At 37.9% G+C, this 12,878-nt stretch overlaps 1 protein-coding gene across 1 annotated transcript; it reads left to right on the forward strand.

The window, feature by feature from the left end:
- Window positions 1-943: 943 nt before the first annotated feature.
- Window positions 944-11,360, forward strand: LOC114054130 (tetratricopeptide repeat protein 13-like; the record flags this gene model as incomplete). Its single annotated transcript, XM_027877275.1, is given in 8 exon segments — window positions 944-1,026; window positions 4,739-4,880; window positions 5,318-5,492; window positions 7,129-7,303; window positions 8,282-8,412; window positions 9,121-9,253; window positions 9,888-9,980; window positions 10,858-11,360. Coding segments are annotated over 8 exon segments (1,020 nt in total), but the record flags the coding sequence as incomplete, so codon positions are not given.
- Window positions 11,361-12,878: the final 1,518 nt, after the last annotated feature.

Below are 12,878 nucleotides of genomic sequence, written 5' to 3' on the forward strand. Positions count from 1 at the left end.
GAATCAAAGGAGACCATAATTGTAAAGAGCTTAGCACAGTGCCTGGCGCATAGTAAATGTTATATAAATGTTAGCTGTTGTTATTATTATTAGCTGTTATTATTAGTTCTTCCCATTATTAGTGTGTTGAACCAATTCAGTGTCTTAATGGTTATCATACATAGTCTACAGGATACAATATCTAGTTAAGAAGACCGGATCTGAATTCTTCCCTGGGTGTTTGCTGGCTCTGTGACCCCCAGCCATTTGCTTAGCCATTCTTAGTCTCAGCGTCCTCATCTGTAGAGTGGAGATTGTAATAGCACCTACCTTACGAGGTTGTTTGGGGGATAAAATGAGATGGATATAAAGTTCTTTGCACACCATAAAGATTTATATAAATGGCAGCTGCTACCCTCTTATCATTTGTAGTATGTCCTTAGGATGGCATCATTGTGGGAAGCTCACAGATTAAGAAACTCCCTCTACCAAGCTCCCTTGCTTATTCTTATTATAAGCTCTTCATGCTTATTCTGAGGCCAGGTCTCCATGTACTGTATCACTAGTTGTAATTTCCTAAATCTTTTTTCAAGTATTACCATTGGGATTTTGTCATTATTCATCACAGAATTTTAAATTCTGTGATCTATGAACTCAGTGAATTAAGTAGTAGGTGGCAGTATTTTTCCCACTTTTCAGAGTAGAGTAACAAATTTAAAAAAATTTTTATTCTTTCCGTTGAGTTAGTGGGAAAACTACTTCCTTTTGATTCATGTAGTATTGAGTGTCCTTTCTGGTTGACTTGTTGCAGCCCCTCCTCCCACCTTCTTGGGTAGTCTATTCTAAAGGAACTGCAAAAAGTCATGCATGACATATATGTATCTTTATATTTTTAAAGTCTTCATATGTCAGTGAAACACAAAATAGAATTACACAAAATTTTTTAAAAAAATGTTTTTTCTAGGAAGCTATTGAGTCTTTCAAAGAAGCCTTGAAACAGAAAGCTGGTTTTATTGATGCGTATAAAAGTCTTGGTCAAGCCTACAGGTGAGTGAACGTCATTGGGGCTGATGTGAATGCCATCCAAAATGATAGGAACATTTTAAAGAAGCTTTTAACATTAGACTGGGGTAAGAAGCCATGGTTGGTGAGGAAAAAATACCATTTTCTCCCATGTATGAGAAGGCCCAAAACTTTCCTGAGTCTAGTGCCCCTGCCTGCAAAGGGAACCTAAAAAGCAAAATTAGTTGCAAAAAACGAATTTTAGACACTTTACTGTGGAGTCTGTTCAGTGCCAAAAGACTACTGTAAATGCATGCTTGATGTTGCCAAATATAAACTGTTTAAGGAAGAATTTTTAGATGAGTTTTCTAACCATGCTATAGAAAATGCACGTAAACCAGATCCTGGAATTAGGAGAAGTCAAGAAACAAGAGAAAAAGGAGAATTTTAAAAAAAAAGGGAGAGGTGGAGGGCAAAGAGCAAGCAAAAAGAAGACATTATTACAAAAGGCTACGATAGCAAAAATTCCTAGAACAAAGAAAAATATGCAGAAAGAATGTGTGACCTTGTAAATTTAAAATTAGACTTAAAGAAGTAGCAAAGTTTCTTTCATCCTAAATTCTCCTGCAGTAGTAATATTAAAATAGTAGACTGCCCTTCTCTATGGTATTTCATTGTTCTGTCCAAAGCAGCTCGTTCTTTTGTTTTTTTAGATTGCTAATAAATGGGGGGAAATCTGCCGTGCTAATGCATGAAACAGATTTAGTTAAATAAAAAAAATTGGTTATATAAAAAATTAGATTGGTTATTCTGAATTACATGGGTATGTGAATGTGTTAAAGGATTGTAATACAATTTAATCTTTTTTTCATATAGCCACTTTTTTTTATTAAACTAAATCTGTTTCATGAATTAGCATGACAGATTCCCCCGTTTATTAGACTTTAGTAAAATCTTTAAAAAAAAAAAACTAAACCAAAACCTAAGCAGTTTTGTATAGAATAGTGAAATGCCTAAGATAAAGGCAGCCTACCATTTTACTGACAATATAACTCAACTGAAACTGTTTTCTCCAAGGTTACCAAAATTCTATTAGCTGCTTAATCAGATACAGTTTCCCCCACACCTCTCCACCCCAATCCTTAGCCTTCTTAACCCCTCTGCAGCATTTGCCACTATTGACTAGCATCTTCTGCTAGATAACTTGCTTTCCTCTGTTTGACATTGCTCTCTCCTGGTCTTTCTCCTATCTGCTGGGCTGCTCCTCTTCAGTCTCCTTTGCTGGGTAATCAGCCTTACCTCATGCTCTGTGCTCATGGGCCTCCTCTTATTTATTTAAAAAAAAAAGCATTTTCATTGATATATTTCATTTTGCATCACCTACATTTCTACCATGTCCTTCCTTTCCATCCTTCCTAGAGAGTTATTCCTTAAAATAAAGTATGAAGAAAAAAAAGAAAAAATTTCCATAACACTAAGCAACAGATTAAAAAAGCTTGTCATTATATGTGGTATCCCACACCCATAATCTCCCACTTGTGCAAAAAAAAAAAAAGGTTGGAGAAGGTATTATATCATACCTCTTTTGGGGAGCCACACTTGGTCATCATAACTGCATAGCACTTAGCACTCTCTGCCAGCAGGAATAACACCATTTCCTATGCTTCCTCTTAAATGGGAGCAGGAAGAACCATAGGTCAAGGAAGACCCCAGATCCATGGCCTGGTTGACCATTACCCTTTGCCCGCTTGGGAACCACTACCCCACACCTCTGACAGCTACCATAGAGGAGGAACAGGAACGATTGTACCCCAGTGCCCCAATTCAGCATCATTTTTACTAACCCTTGGAAATTCTTAAGCTGTTACCTCTGTGTTTGTACATAAAGGAAGAAACCATGTCCATTTTGTGATTCGGAGTCCTTCATCCCCATCGTCTTCAACCCTACCTTGCCCAATTCCTACTCTGACACCGTGCATTCCCTCCACTGTGCTCTCTAAAATTCCTTTTCCATAATGAGCAAAACTCCCCTTAATCCTGGACCTCTCTCTCACACTCCTTCCATATACTAGCTCTGCCTGAGATCTAGCTCCCTCTGAGCCACACCAGACCCACAGGCATTGTTATCTGGCCTATGGATGTACCTTAAGGACCTCTGGACCTTTCTGTCCACTTTGAAGCTGGACTTTTATGTGTTGTCTTCTTCAGTAGAGTGTAAGTTGCTTGAGGCCAGTGACTGTTTTGTTCGGTCTTTGTCTCCTTGGCACTTAGCACAGTGCCTGAGACATAGTAGTTGCTGCTTAAATGCTTATTAAACTATTGAATTAAATGTTGAGTAAAGTAGTTGGGAATATGAGACAGGAGTTCAAGAGAAATTAGGGTTAGATAAATCTGAGAGATGATAATTGAGGCTATGAGAGTTGAGATCATAGAAGGAGAGATTATATAGAGAGAAGAGGTCCGAGGACCGAGCCTCGAGTGATACCTACTTTTAGTGAGTTGGAAAGTTAGGCTCCAGCCCAGGACACTGAAAGTATATCAGACAGGTAAAAGGAAAACTAAGAGAGAGAAATGTCATGAAAGCCAAAGGAAGAGAGAATGGTCAGCAGCATTGGAAGCTTCAGAGAGGTCAAGTAAGACAATAAATAATTGAGAAAAGGCCATTAGATTTAGCAGTTAAGAGAAAATGTTGTAGAGAGCAGTTTTAATTGAGTAGTGGAGCTGAAGCCAAATTGCAGGGGATTGAGAAATGAATGTGAGACGAGGAAGTGGACATAGTAAGTATAAGTGATTTTTTTCCATCATCTCATCCCCTCTTTACATACTGTACGTGGAATGAGAGGCGGCATGGATATATTAGTGAATACCGGATTTGCAGCGAGAACGCCCAAGCTCAAACTACTTTCTAACCTTTCCACTTTGGTCACTTTATATCTCTGACCTTTGGGTTCCTAGACTGTAAAATAGGCTCAGTAATTCCAGCACTCCCTACCAGTAGTAATCTGAAAATTCCATAATTTTACAAATAATGTTTTTTAAAAAGGAAAATATTGTCTTTTCTGGGTCAGTAACCACTTATATCAGGGGTTCTTAGCCTAGGATATGTGAATTTGCATGTTTTTTAATATTTTGGTAACTATTTCAATATATTTGGCATGTATACTTATATATACACATATACATATGAAATTTTATATATGTATATGTATGTGTGTATATATATATATATATATGTATATATGAAACTATCTGTAGGTAGGTAGTTTCATTTGTATTCTGCTATAATTGGTTTTCCTTGAAATCCGACGAGGTTTATTTTATACATTTAAAAACCTTGTTCTGAGAAAGGATCCACAAGTTCCTCCAGATTGTCAAAGGAGTCCATGGCACAAAAAAGATTAAGAATCCCTAATTTAGATGCCAATTTGTTTTCTGGGAGCAGAATCACTTTATGAGTCAAGGTGATTACATTACTCACATTATTTGTAGGATGAAATTTATTTCTAGAGTTCAATCTGCTTCACCGACATTTTTTTGTTATTATAACATTTGGGTAAGGTTTGGTGGAAGGTGTAAGAACATGATGTGCCAGAATTCATACAGGTTTTCAGTGGTGTAGCCTGGGCTAGAATATAGGCATCAGAACTAATAATAATAAGCACATTATAAATTTGATTAGAATTCAACTAAAAGCAGATTTTTCATGTCAACTAATTATATCTATACCCTGTTCTTAACTATTGTGTGACACACCTAGAGAACTGGGCAACTTTGAAGCAGCCACTGAGAGCTTTCAAAGGGCCCTGCTGCTCAATCAGAATCATGTACAGACCTTACAGCTCCGAGGGATGATGCTTTATCACCATGGCAGCTTACAGGAAGCCCTAAAGAATTTCAAGGTGAGCAACGGATGGAATTCTTAGAATGTAGGGTGGTTGTTTTTTATATGCTTCCAGTAAAATGAGTGTAGTGGGCACCACGTTGTTAGAAAAGAATGTTGGATATGGAGTCAGGGTCAGGATTTGAATCTCACCTCTGTCACTTACTACCTGTGTGGTTGGAGGCAAGTTATTTAACCTCTCTGGACCTCAGTCTCCTCATCTATAAAATGAAGAGGTTGGATCACACAGCCTCTAAGGTCCCTTCCAGCTCTAAATCTACAATCCTAAAATCCTGTGATATGTGCTACAGAGGCTAATTTACAAAACATTTGATATGGTTTAACCTGGAATGGAAATTTGGTAACTAAGTTAAAGGTATCTTCTGAATAAAGAGTTTCAATGTTGTTTTAACCCAGACAGATTATATGACTGCATTTTCTTTTGTAATTCCCCAGCGGTGCCTACAACTCGAGCCATACAACGAAGTGTGCCAGTATATGAAAGGACTCAGTCATGTGGCAATGGGGCACTTCTATGAAGGAATAAAAGCACAAACTGAAGTCATGCTAAATGACCCTCTCCCAGGCCAAAAGGCTAGTCCAGAGTATCTGAAAGTGAAATACCTCCGAGGTAAGGCCGAAATGACCAAAACCATACCCACCTCCCATCTCTTACCCCTTTGGAGCTATAGTAATTCAATTCAGCAGTCATTTATCATACACTGAGTGCAAGGCACTGGGAATATAAAGACAGAAATGAAACAAGTCCTATCCTTAAGGAACATATTTGGGAAAAAACTGTAACAGTCCTCTTTTATCTTCATTTCACTTGAGAACTGTATCATCTTCTCAAAATAGCTTAGATATAGGTAAGAAAAGAAATCCTTTGCATGTGAAGGTCCCTTAGGTCAGTCTTTAGTGAATTATTGGTCTTCCTCACAGAAAGCATCTTGTGGCTTTAAGAGAATAAGTATTGAATATTTTGCATGAAAGAAGAAAGCAAAATTCAATGAACTCTCTCCAATTTTTAATTTTCTTTTTAATTTGTGGAATAAGACAAGCATTTTCCATAACATAGTACAATGAAAAAGGCAATTGTACTTGAAACTGCAAATCTACTATGCAGAACTTGCTATTCCTTTCAATATACAACAAAACTGTCGTGTAAATTTTTTCTTTTTTTCTCCTTTCCTCCCCCCTACCTTAGAGATGGCTCCTGTTAGATACAAAGAGGTATATATAGGTAGAATTATTCTACGCGTACTTCTCTTTATCATTTTTCTCTAGATGCAGATAGCATTTTTCTTCATATGTCCTTTATAGTTAATTTGGGTATTTATAATAGACAAAATAACGTATTCGCTCAAAGCTGTTCTTCAAACAGTGTTGCTGTTACTGTATACAGTGTGTTCTTGGTTCTGCTCATTTTGCTCTTCATTATTTGGTGCAAGTCTTTCCATGTTTTTCTAAAAGTCATTGAGCTCATCATTTCTTAAAGCACAGTAGTACTCCCCATAGAGTTGAAATCATGTCTTCCATTGTTTCACCTCATTTTTATTCCTCTGTTCTAAGTTAGTTTCCATATTGTCTGGCCTAAGGGTTGAGTTGGCATTTTTAGTCTATAACCTTTCATATGAGGCAGTTGGGTGGTACAGTAGCACACTCGGCTTTCAGTCAAGTGAACCTGAGTTCATATCCTGCCTCAGATGCTTATTAGCCTTCTGATTCTGGACAAATTATTTAATAACCTCCATTTCCTTATTTGCAGTATAGGGATAATAGTAGCCTCTACCCCACAGGATTGTTGTGCAGACCAAGTGAGATTATATAGGTCAAGAGCTTTGGAGACTTCAAAGCTCTATGGAAATGGTAGCTATTGTGATGATGGTGATGATGATAAAACTCTAAACTCTGGTTCCATGATGTCATTTTCCTCAGGATAATCAGGTGCAGTCATCCAAAACCTTTTTGGCTTTAGGATTGAGAAAATCAGATCTTTACTATTATGCATGGAAGGTTAGGTGAATTTAATCTAAAATGGCCTAGATTCATTTGACCCTTTTTAGCTTAGCACCTGAAGTCAGTGTTGTTTCATGCTTTATTATCATTTAGTCACAGTGATTTACTAAATTTAGAATGCTCATTTTAAATTCCTGAATAGATTAAATAACAGTTGACAGACACGACGATCATACGGCACTTAGCCATGGGGAAAAACGCTGTTGGCACTGTGTTTGAGTGGGTCAAACATTTCTCATTTTCTACAGAGTACTCTCGATACCTTCACGCACACCTCGATACTCCACTTACAGAGTATAATATTGATGTGGATTTGCCTGGAAGCTTCAAAGATCACTGGGCTAAAAATTTGCCCTTTCTCATAGAGGATTATGAAGAGCAACCAGGTGTACAGCCCCCTATCAAGGAAGTGATCAAACTGAAGTTCTCTCTTTGGGCCCCCAGTTCACTGCCCTGTACATGCGCAACAACACTTTCACTACATGTTCCTTCAAGTTAACTTTGCTTGAGGTTAATAGTACTGAAAATATTTTTAGCACAGCGAGTTGAAACTTGCTTAAGGATAGCTTTTCTCCCTCTTGTTTATGTGCTATATGCCATTTGCTATAGCCCCAAACCGAAATCCAAACTACACGTACTCTTTTGTGGAAGCGTGGGACCCTTAGAGACTTGAATTCCTTCAGAACAAGTTTTTTAAAGTGTTATCAATTCACGACTAGTTCCCTCAGAGAAAGGATGTATGCTGTCCTCCGCCATCTCTCCTACCAATAGGAACAATAGCTAAAACAGGTGACATGAGATCATAGTTTTGTTTTATGATTGGTTTATCAAACCTATTGGTGAAAGTGTATGTATCCACCTTCAGGGTCACAAGTAGGTTCTATTGTGGTCAGAGATTGTTTTATTTTGTCTTTTTCTCCTCAGCACTTGGTACAGAGAGAGTGAGTGAGAGAGAGTATGTGTGTGTGTGTGTGTGTGTGTGTGTGTGTGTGTGTGTGTGTGTGTTTGTGTGCACGCACACGTGTGCAGTACCGAAAGTCTCAGTACAGTTTTAAAGCTTTTAAAAACTTAAAACTATACTAAGACTTTTAGGATACCATTCATTTAAAAAAAAAAAGACGCATACAAATATGGCCTCTGATGTCCCTTCCTGCTACGTACATCTGTGACTCTCTAACTTCCCTCTTTAATTGATTCATTTTTAATTGAATATGGCTAAGTGCGGAGAGATCAAAGTAGAGATTGTGTTGTTGTACATTTCCTCAGCATAGGCTCAGCTGTAGGCCCGACTTAGTAATTTTCCCAGAGGAGGAAGTGATTGCTCCTTGGGTAGAATCAGATTTCCAAATGGCTGTTGTAAAAGTATTATGCCTTATCGTGTGTGTGTAATGTTTCTTCCAGAGATGTGTTGCCTCAGAATACTGAGAGCTACACGCCTAATGTACAGGAGCTGATTTGTGTAGCAGATCATTTGGGGTCTCTAATGCAATATGAAACACCTGGTTTCCTGCCAAATAAGAGAATACATAGAGGTATGTTGGAAATTGGATCTGAAAATGGAAATGATTTCTACCTGCTTTTGTTGGGGTTGGCGTTTTTAATTTTGTTCCAACTCTTTACAGGATTGCGAGAGGAATGGAGCATTATTTTTTAAATAACAGTTTTATAGTTTAGTAGTCCAGATTATGAGTAATTTATGCATGAAATGTAATACCATCTTGTGCATGTGGAGGAGCTAGTGCTAAGCTTTATTGAATTCCTATACCAGAGAACTTGTACTAAAAGTAGATTATCATATTTGCATTTGATCAGAACTTTGTACAGATATCACCACTAGATTGGGAATGGGAATTGTCAGGGAAGTTGGGGGTAAGAATACTCCAATACTTGTACATTTTGTCTATTAGCTAGTACCGTTAGTTTGGATTATAGATCTAAATAATTAATACTCCACAGGCGACTGTGCTGAGGCCACTATTGAAAGGAAGAAAAATCTGGCACTCTTGAAGCTTAAGTAACAAGCATAGAAGGGAGGAGGTCACTTTGGACAAAGCTCTGATTTCCATTTATGGATTTCAGTAGGGTTAGCATAATGAGATGTTCTTGAGTCTTTTTCTTCTTCTTAAAAATATCTTAGAAACTCTTTTCTTAGTGGGAAAAAATTATAGTAAGTCTGAAAATTAGTTCTTTCCCACTTGAACTAACAATACTTATCTTCTTGAAAATTCTTTGCCCTTTAGCAATGGGTTTGGCTGCTTTAGAAGTCATGCAAGCTGTGCAAAGGACATGGGCCAACTCTAAAGTGCGAATGAATGGAAAAACTCGACTGATGCAGTGGAGAGATATGTTTGATATTGCAGTAAAATGGTGAAGGTAATGATCCAGGGCAGAGCTCTAATTCTCATTTTGAAATGATGCCAGTTGCCATGAACTAAAGAATTGATGAAAACAAGGCATTGAATATCGTTTGGCTTAGTACACACTACTTCAGGCCTGGTCTCCCTGCTCTCCAGAATTATCACAAACCCTGTGTTAATATAGGTTCTGAGTCACTACCCCCACTCCCCGCTAAAATATATCAAACATTGCTGCTGCCGCTGTCTTAAAGTAATTCTCTCCATGTCTTTGCAAATATTTGCAAATGCAGTTTTTTATTGAGTTGCATCAGAATCCCCCTTTGAAAAAAGAACACGTCTCATGTTGCAGGAGTACTTGGGAGTGAACTTCAGTTTATAGGTTCCTACTGTTCAAAATATGCCTGATTAAACCAGCTGTAGAAAGTTAGGCAGAATTCCTCTGAGATTCATTTTTATGACAATAGTGACCCATTTGTGAAATTTCTGTTGTAGTACCCCAAGTTCAAGATCCGTTTTCTGAGATACAAGTGAACTTCCAGCTTTTCTTTTTAATTCATTGTATCTTGAACACTTTGCATATCTTTAAAAAAAACTTTTGATCATTTCTAGTCCTTACAAATTTTTTGATTTTAATAGGCTCTGTTTTGTAGGATTGCTGATCCAGACCAGCCTGTATTATGGTTAGATCAAATGCCAGCTCGAAGTCTTAGTAGGGGCTTTAATAACCACATCAATCTAATCAGGTATGAAATTTTTGCATGTTCTTCTATTTTAAAAGGAGTTTTACCCTAGGAATAGATTATGGTAGATCATGTGTGATGCACTACGCATTTCCTTTTAAGTATGGAAATTTACACCCTAACTCTACTCCAGAAGGTACTCTATAACACTTATCCTTTACGATATGAACTTTTTTTGTTCAGCATATAGAAAACAGGCCCCAATTCTTGGCAAGGTCCTATTTCCTAAATTTTTGGTAAAAATTAATATATCATTATTTCACATCTTAAATGTTTTCTACTTCCAGAAATGAGACTGTTAATTTACAGAACTACTTGACATTTGTTTTTGTTTATATTTAATAAAATTTTATTTTTTATGCTTGAGTATTTTCCATTCTCAGGAGATAAATTACTTGTGCCCTCATGATCTCTGATGTTCTTCTTTTATGAAATAATTTGTGACCTTTATAGAGAATTTTTATGGTTTAAAAACTAAATATGCTTGAAGGCAAAAAGGAATCGATACTTAAGTGAATTTAATTTTGTGCCTGTTAAGGCATCTGATACCTTGAAAGCAGAAGACCAAGAGGTTTGATGTGGGAATATTATCTCAAGAAAGTGGTCCTTTTGACTCTCCTGTGTCCTCAAACTCTGGCTCACCTTATGTTTTCATGTTTAGGCAGGCTTTTGATAAGCCATGAGATCTGCTGAGAACCTTGCATACTGTCTTGGTTGTCCCATTTGTTTAATGGTAGACAAGTCCGTTTCCACAAACTTATTTAAGTTGGTTCTCATTAGAGCTCTTAAATGGCATTTTCATCTGTGCCCACTTTGAACCCTGTTGTTTTTCTAAATATTTCTCATTAAATAACTAGCACGTTTTATTTGAATCTTACAGGGGTCAAGTGATTAACATGAGATACCTGGAATATTTTGAGAAAATACTTCATTTTATCAAAGACAGGATTCTTGTGTATCATGGGTAATCCTTTTCTTTTCTCTTCTATATTACTGATTTGTTTCCATTATAGCTTATATTTGTAGTCAAATTTCCCTTGAGAAAAAATGACATATACTGTTAGGCCAAGTAGGGTTATTAGTCATATTTGTAAAGTCTTTTTCATTATCCCTCCCTCACAATAGCTTTGCAGGATTTAGTAAAAATTTCCCTGCTACTTCATGTAACTCTGCGAAATGTTAATCTTTAGGCTCTATTCTTTAATTAACTTCTAGAAAGCAGTGTGATCTCTCTAACCTTGTTCTCCTATAAGAGCAGCATTTTCTTTGAATCTGTACTGTACCCTGGAGATTTAAGCCATAGTCTTCTATGCCTTTAAATTCCTTTCCTTCCTCTCTTCCTTTCTTCCTTCCTTCCTCCCTTCTTTTTCTTCCTTCCTCCCTCCCTCCATCTTTTTCTTCCTCCCTCTCTCCTGCCTTCCTTTTCTCCCTTCCTCCCTTCTTCTCTCTTTTCCTTCTTTCCTTCCTTTCTTCTTCCCTGCCTCCCTTCCTTCATTCCTTCCTTTTTTCCTTCCTCCCTTCCTTTCCTCTTTCCTCCTTTCCCTGCCTCTCTCCCTCCCTTCTTTCCTTCAAGTATTAGGTATCTACTAATTGCCAGGCACTGTGTTAGTTTCTGGGGAGACAAAGACAAAAATGTAATAGTTACTGCTTTCAAGGAGTTTACATCCTCTTGGTAGAAAATAACACATACCCAAAAAAAGTAACAACAAAATACATGTGTGTTCATGTGCGTGTGATAGATTGATAGAGAATAATTTTTGGTGAGGAGGACATTGGCTTCTGTAGGAGAATCAGAAATTGCTTCTTGTGTTGGAAGCATTTGAGCTAAGCTTTGAAGGAATCAAGGATCTTGGGTGGCTGGTCACAGTGCAGAGGGAGTACATTCCACATATGGCCTTTGCAGAGGTATGGACATTGGAGGTAGAATGTTGCTTGCAGGAAATAATAACTAGGCCAATTTGGCCTGAACCACAGGACTGTCTGGGGATGAGTAGTGTAAAAGAAGCCTGGAACCAGATTGCAAAGGGCTTTAAAAGTGAGGACAGAAGAGTTTGTATCTTATCCTAGAGGCAATAGGGCACCACTGGAGATTCTTGTGCCAAGGGAATGTCATCATTAGACCCAGGCTTTAGGAATATCAACTTGACAGCTGTCTGGATGGATTGAATAGGGGAGATATGGGAGGATGGGAAGCCTATTGGGAAGAAGGCTGTTGCCATAGTCCAGGTGAGAGATGATGAAGTCCTGAATGAGGGTAGGGGCTATGTGAATTGTGAGAAGGGGACAGATGAGACAGCGATTGTGGCAGTAGAATTGACGAGATTTGATGGCAGAGTGTATGTGTAGGGTGAAGGGGAGTGAGAAGTTTAAATGATGCTAAGATTGTGAGCATGGATGACCAAAAGAATGTTGGTACTGCCAGCAGAAATAAGGAAGTTATGAATTGAGGGGTGGGTTTGGGAGAAAAGATTATGAATTCTGTTTTGAACATAGTGAGTTTGAGATGCCTGTGGGACATCTAGTGCGGAACGTCCATGAAGTTGGTCATGTGGGACTAGAGGTAAGAGTAGAGATTAGGGTCTGATATATAGATGTAGGAATCATTGGCTTAGATGGTTGAACCCATGAGACCTAATGAAATCACCAAGAGAAAGAATGTAGAAAGAGAAAAAAAGACAACCCAGGAGGGATCCTGACATATTTCCACACAAAGTAATTAAAACATAGATGGTTAATCCAGGAACTGAAAAAGAAATGCCCTAACAGGTGGCCTGAGGAGAACCAGGAGAGAGCAATGTGACAAAACTCAAGGCAGAGAGTGTCGAGGAGGAGAAATTGCAAGGCAGTATGGCTTATGTGGCAGCTAGGTGGCACAGTGAATAGAGTGCCAGGCTTGGAGTC

Source organism: Vombatus ursinus, unplaced genomic scaffold (genome assembly GCF_900497805.2).
Source record: "Vombatus ursinus unplaced genomic scaffold, bare-nosed wombat genome assembly UNPS02004253.1, whole genome shotgun sequence".
Classification (NCBI taxonomy): domain Eukaryota; kingdom Metazoa; phylum Chordata; class Mammalia; order Diprotodontia; family Vombatidae; genus Vombatus; species Vombatus ursinus.